Genomic DNA, 6,933 nt, shown 5'->3' with positions numbered 1-6,933 from the left:
AGTAACATTCAGTGGTGTAGACTTTTATTCAGATAGCTATATTTAGGTTCACATTTTTTAATTACTATAGGGACTATTCTGTAGAGATGACAAAGGCTGCTTATGCTAGCAAAAATGTTTCAAAATCTTTAGCTATTGAATTTCAGTAGCGGAATTCCAAGTAATTTTCCTTCTTTTCTTCAGTTTGTTGAATTTTTTAATGCCAAGCTTTACTTGAAAAATCAATGTTTATTTAAAACAATAACTAATGATTTTAAAAGAGGTTGAAATATGCTTTCAACTTAATAATGTTGCTGTAAAATGAAATACCAAATTCTTTCTTCCAGATATATAGAAGTAAAATTGTTATACACAAACTGTACATAATTAGTGGATACGATTTGGCAAGTATGCACTTATATATTATTCCTATTACCACAACCAACATCCAGGTAATAGCATATCCATCACCTCTAAGAAGTTTCTTATGTCCCTTGGTCGTTGTCAGATCCCCTAAGATCTACCGTCTTAACAAATTGCTAAGTACACAATATCCCATTCTATGTTTTAGAGCCTATCTCTGCCATTGACTAATTTTATATAGCTCTAACCCTTCAGCAAGAACTCCACGTATTGCTCTTCCCGCACGCAAGAAAACACCAAACTCTTTTCAAGCACATTCTGTATAATCCGTTACATGATGCTTCTCCCGACATCCTTTTATTCGCTCCCTTTCAGTAAAGGAAACTGCTACTATAGCAATGATCTATTTTGGATTTTTGTATCTTTTACATATGTTACTGCATGAAGCCATTTCACATTTTTTCTCCCATGATCTTACCATGAAGTACTCCATGCACTTCTAGTTCCTACGATATTGCCTGGCAAACAATAGATGTATAAAGTAGGATCGATGATGTTGCCCGTGCATGTAGAAAATAGTAAAGAAAGCAGCTGACAAGGAAGACATCCGGAGTCTTTGGGAACTAAATAATATTAATCTGCTTTCTCATCCATTGAGATATGCCCACATTTATGTACTTTTGTGTCCCTGGAAATGTCCTGTGGGAGACTTAGTTATTCTCTTTTCGTTAGGCTCTGCTAACCAAGAACAAATCACACACCCAGAGAACATCATAAATAGGCACAGACCCACCATGCCCAGAAAGTCCAGGCTCAACCCGCATGGATGCTGGCCCTTCAGCCATGAGATTCCATTTGCTTCTCTTTATTGTCCTTCTTTTTTCGATTCTCTCATCCCCAGGTAAGTTGGTAGCTGATTATGATAAAGTTTGGCAGATTCGAAGGCTGTGTCTCTGGCCAGACGAGATCCTAGAATGAGTCTTGTGGGTTCAGGAATCTCATATATACAGCTTTACTAGGATTATAATAGGGAAAAATAGAAAAGAGACTCATTTAGCAGTAGCACCTGTTGATCAGTTTCTATCCATGTCTTTTGACCTAGTGAATGGATATAATAATGGATGCTGCTGAAATTCAACCCTGTCAAATATAACTGCCCACATTTAATTTCCATGCCTCACCAAGGCATCTCAAAATACAAAGTAAGGATACAAGGGAATGCGACCTCAATGGGATGCCTCGGTGGGGCATGAACATTCGTATGCAGGCAATTAGATATGACAGGTCTGAACTTTACAGCTTTGTAATAGTAGATTGTTTCTTTAAACAATTGATACGTAGCTGCCTAATTATTTCTCCACATTACAAATTTCAATACATTTAGTTCTTGAGGGTCCACATATGCTGTTTCTGTTACTAACTTTTATTCATGGTGTCTTGCCTACCTGATCATTTTTAATGCTGAACTCACTGCTCATCCTTAATCTGCCATTATTCTATGGTCTAAAATGGGAATGCTATCATCCACACTTCTTCTGCGAAAATGACTCAATGCTTTATCTCAACATAGGAGCTTCTGCATTAACACACTGGAATTCCCGATGGCCCAAGAGTCAGTAGTACCCCCATTCGCATTGCTGATAATAGCAGATCTTCCCAGAATATCTTCCGGGAAACCCTCACCCGCTTCCATCAGCTAGCCAGTACAAAGCGCCCAGTGCTGAAGCTCCAGTTCACAGAGTATTTTTGTGTTTGAAAGAGGGGATATTTTAAGAACTTGCCTAACCATTTTCAAGAATAGAAATGTTTCAAAGAGATCCTCTAAAATATATTGGTTCTATAGCAGTAGTCGCTGGAGAGCAGCTGACTTGTAGTCATGGACAAAAGCCTAAATCTTTCTTTCATTCTATTCACACCAATTTTGTATCTTTTGGGCATATCTCAGATTAAGATGCATTGATAGTGTTCTATGATTTGGGGCACTACTATAGATTCTTCAAAACATATTACATCATTCCAGTGGTATTTGGGGAGGTACAGAGGATAGAAAAAACGATAGGCTCAAGTCTCCCCTGACTTCTCTTCTTACCGCATATGGCATTGTCCAAAACTTTTCGAACTATATTAACACAGCATTGACAGCAGGCTTTCTTCTTTTCCTTCTGACTTTAATAGGGCTATTTATAATGAAATTGCTATATGGGTTGTATTCAGACAAACTTTGACTTTGTAAGGGCAATATATTTCTCATTATTTTTTAAATGTTTACCAGGATGCACTGCTAATATTATTTTCAATTCTCCCCTTTCTAAGGCAGATTTAAATAACTTGATGAAGTCTATTAGTATATTATATATACTATAGTATATAGTAGTATATTATAAACACTACTCTGCTACAGGAAACAAAAAGATCACCACCAAATTGTATAGCTATGTACAAAGCAAAACAGCCCTGGGAGGGTTCGAGGGACCATTTAAGAAGCCATTGCAACACAGTGGGGAGAGAGAGAGAGAGACAGAGAGAGAGAACACAACAAAACAAAAGAATAGCCACATGGAAAAAGCAACTAGTGAAATCACACACCTGAGATGCCAGAACCATCTTTTTTGGCTAGGCTAGAAACAAAAAAAGGAGAAAGAGACGATCCGTATCAGCCACAAGGTGGAAACCGCTATGACCCTCAGTAACCCGTTCTGGCAGAGGACACTGGCATTTTTTGCCACTGGGGTAAGCAGCAGCCATTCCTGACAGAAAACCCCGAGAAAAGGACGAAGATGTACCGTCCCCTCTCACATCCGTTTTCCATGAAAACTACAATGACTGTTGTGCCAAACCAGGATGGGAACTGCTACCTCTCTTAACCTGCATGTGCCCCTGACATATGAGCAGCAGCGATGCTAAGAGCTCCCACATAAAAATGCTCATACTGAAGTCATTCTGTTTCTTAAGAGTGTTTATGGATTTACATTCTCTTTGTGGACTAAACATCTTGCTGGATCTTCTTTTCTGCAGTAAGAAGTGGTTTGGGTCCTGCTGAAGGTCATTGTCTCAATTTGGGTGGGGTTTGCAGAAGAGATATCTGCAAAGTAATAGAAGATGCAGTCGGTGCCTGCCGAAGAAGGATGAAGTGCTGTAGAGCATGGTGGATTGCAATGCCAATTCCAACACCACTTATCATGTCAGATTACCAAGAACCTCTTAAACCGAAGGTGAAATGAAACTGACCTAAAATAAAAATACATCAGAAGTGAAGTTTTTGCATCCAAGAATAATAAAATATACATATTCAGTACTTCCATCTTGATAACTATCTTCTATTTTCACTTATCAGTGCAAATGAGTAAACGTTAATTTCAAATATACCCAAGTACTATTCTCCCATGAGTCATTAACAGACCTTAACAAACCTTTAAAAGTGACGAAACTGTTACTTGTGTTTTCCAAGGTAGTGGATTGAAGGCATTTTGTTGGCCTGCCTCTCCCACTTGGAAAGACAAAACTGTGTGTAGACGTTCACACTGTGAACTTCTTTCGAGAAACATCACAGGAACTTCACAGGAAAATTGAAATAAGCCACAGACCCTTTGAAAGAAGCAGCAGGATGCAGCTTACACCATGAGCTAGCGGAACATTTTAAGTGCCTGGGGTGTTAGATGGGAGTAAACTGACTCTAAGACACACAGTTCCACTGGGAAACCTATCAAACCAGGCCATGGGGGAAGGCCTGAACCCTACCCAACGCTGGACCTGGTTTAGTGAAGAGTGGGGAGTATGTGCAGAGCGGCATTAGGATGTGCTTTGAGTCTGCCGGTCTCTGGCAGGATGGAGGGAAGCCATTCCTGATTCCACTTCAGAGAGGGCCTCCCAGAAGTCTGCCCGCTAACTCAGACGGTGGTCACAGGTTGAGAGAACTTCCCAGCTGAAAGTTTTGATATAATCTTGAGTGGGGACAAACTCCCCAGGCCAGAACCGAGGGGTGAGTGGGTATTGTGCTGCAGCAGGGAGCATAGGAGCTGGGTGTCCCTGCTCTGCAGGTGGACCAGGAGGGGTGTGGCCTGAAGGCTGCCATTGCTATCTCCATAGGAAGGGCTTATGGTATCAGTTTTGCGTTCTGAATGCAGACTTCCTGAAACTTAGCTAGCTACTCCCAGCGGAACACTGTGGGTGTGAGGCCTGCCTTGCCAAGTGTGTGGGAGCTGGGTGGAACTTACTGCCAACCTGCTACTCCCGGTTCTTCATGTGGACTCTCCTTGTACAGAGGCAGAGACAGCTTCACTCTCCTCTGGAAAAGTATCCCAGTGGCCCAAGAAAGGCCTTCCAATTCCCACTGGAGCCACAGCTTGTCCCACATGGAGAGAGCCAGAGCATGGCCTCACCTGCTCCTGTTCCCACCTGGTTTGCTCAACCACCCTCCCTGGTAGATTAACACAAGTAACAGAGGAAACTTTTAGGAACTCTCTGGCTCCACCCACTTCCTGAGACACTGGAGTACCTCCCATGGGTAACATAAGGCAAGTCAAAATCTCACCACTACCACCACAGCTGGCAGTCTTTCCCAACTGCCACCTCTGGCTGAAGGTCATCTGACACAGTCCATTACCGCATCTGCAGTAGAATAGCAGAGCACCCAGGAAGGAGAAAATCTGTGAGTGGCCACAAGTCTTACCATTGCCTACATCACTCTGGCTAACCAGGTGGCCCTGAGTCTATCCATGTGATGAGTTCATTACTACTACAACTGGCATTTGAGAAATTCAACACACTAGGGCTACGTTTAACCAAGGAATCTCTCAGAGTCTATGTGACTCCCCTGCCACCCCGATCTGATCAGCTGCTGATGCACACTGCTGGGAGACTTGAGGATAGATTACATCCCTGGATCCATTGCAGACATTCTCCAGCATGGCCTGCTGTGTGGCAGCCCCACTGGGTGGCTAGCTCCAGAGGAACAGCAGCATTCACAGTCATCTGGATGTCAGGGACTCCTGCTCCGAGGAAAGAGGAAGTGCATCACATCAAGGAAGCACCCTGGGGGCAAAATAATATAGAGAGTCTTGAGTCCCAGAACACTCCACTGTGGGGAGTTGTTAGTTTTTATTTTTGTTTTCCAGCAGAGGAACCTATGCATGCTTGGCTCAGCAAGGAAAGTCTGGGGCTAGACCCCAGCAGTAGGGCAGCCTTGATGCTCAAGAAGGGTCTTGGAGAATGGAGACTTACTTTCCATCTCATTCACTACGGCAGACACAGTAGTACTGTGCGCAGAGCCAGTACACAGAGGTGAGCGGCCGTACAACCTACTGAGACGCCAGCCAGGACAGCTAAAGGAGTACTGGCATTACCTGTCCCACAACCCCAGACAGCACAGCTTGCAGCTCCACAAGATACCCCTTCCGTCTGTTAGAGGAGATCAGAAGAAAAAGTAAAAAGGACCTTGTCTTGCACCTTGGAGGTCAGCTGAGCCACAGTAGGATAGGGCGCTGGTCAGGGTCATAGGGTCATGAGGTCATGAGGTTCCCGTTGCAGACACTTGCTTCTGGATGACACTTCTAGACACTTCCTGGGCCAGACAGAAACCTGCTGCCCTGAAAGAAAGGACTCAGTACTGGCAGTGTTTCTAATCTACGGACGAAAAAGCCCATGAACCCTGAAGAACCAACAGCAGTATCCAGGTAGTATGCTGTGGGCCTTGGCTGAGACTCAGAAACATGGGACTACCAGCTGACTGCAGCTGAGAATGAGCACATTCCCAGCTGTGGGGGCTGTGAATAGAGAATCCTTCTGCTTGAGAAAAGCAGAGGGAAGTGTAAAGGTGACTCCGCTGTACACCTTAGGTAAGAACTCTGCCACGGAATAGTAGTGCATGAAGCAGGCTCTTGGGATCCTTGATTTCAGGACTAGACTCATGGATGGCGTTTCTGGACGTGTCCTGGGCCAGAGGGGAGCCAACTGCCCTGAAAAAGTGCATCCCAGGCCTGGCCACATTCAGCTGACTGAAGAGCTCTTTGGCCTTCACTGAACATCAGCAGTAGCCTGGCAGTGCTCTCCATGGAATTGTGGTGATGGTGGCCACAGGCTGAGGCTCCTCTGCCGGTAAAGGGGAAGGAAGAGTGAGAACATCTGTGTCACGTGGTTTAAGTGCCAGCTCAGCTGCAGCAGAATAGAACACCATGTCGATTTCTAAGGTTTTTGACTCCAGTCCCTGGTTCCTGGACGGCATCTTTGGACCCAAATGGAACCTGGGAAACTCATCACTCCAAACAGGAGGATACGGTTGGTAGTTTCCCAGAGTTTGTTATCTGGCCCGGCCCAGTTAAGCATCTATGGGATGGAGAGGCTGAAATTGCCTGGCCTGTAGCAACAAAACTCCAATGGAGGGTCCAGTAAAAGCTCTTCACTGTAGCAGCAGGTCCATGCTCATTCACAGCACAGTGTGGTCCGTGAATGTGCATGCCTGTGACAGTGGGAGAATACTTTGTGTGGACGCACATTGGTGGGGGTTCATATGCAGAAGCTCACACATGGTTAGATGTGGTCTTCTGGCAAAATATCTATGGTGGTGAGTGTTGTGAGCAGCCCAAGTTGGGGATC

General features: G+C 44.3%; 1 protein-coding gene across 1 annotated transcript; it reads left to right on the top strand.

The window, feature by feature from the left end:
- The first annotated feature begins 1,185 nt into the window (after positions 1-1,185).
- LOC141580976 (beta-defensin 109) lies at positions 1,186-3,563 on the top strand. Its single transcript, XM_074384291.1, has 2 exons — positions 1,186-1,243; positions 3,358-3,563. The coding sequence occupies exons 1-2, from the start codon at positions 1,186-1,188 to the stop codon at positions 3,561-3,563; spliced, it is 264 nt and encodes an 87-aa protein (XP_074240392.1).
- The last annotated feature ends 3,370 nt before the right edge of the window (positions 3,564-6,933 follow it).

This window comes from Saimiri boliviensis, chromosome 13 (genome assembly GCF_048565385.1).
Source record: "Saimiri boliviensis isolate mSaiBol1 chromosome 13, mSaiBol1.pri, whole genome shotgun sequence".
Taxonomy (NCBI): domain Eukaryota; kingdom Metazoa; phylum Chordata; class Mammalia; order Primates; family Cebidae; genus Saimiri; species Saimiri boliviensis.
Note: the sequence above shows the minus strand (reverse complement) of the source record. Positions and strands in the feature narration are given on the sequence as shown.

Bases quoted from the DNA above. Each gene is read 5' to 3' on its own strand.
- LOC141580976 (XM_074384291.1), top strand. From the start codon at position 1,186: ATGAGATTCCATTTGCTTCTCTTTATTGTCCTTCTTTTTTCGATTCTC. The intron at 1,244-3,357 runs GTAAGTTGGTAG...TCTTTTCTGCAG, and splicing joins TTCGATTCTCTCATCCCCAG to TAAGAAGTGGTTTGGGTCCT.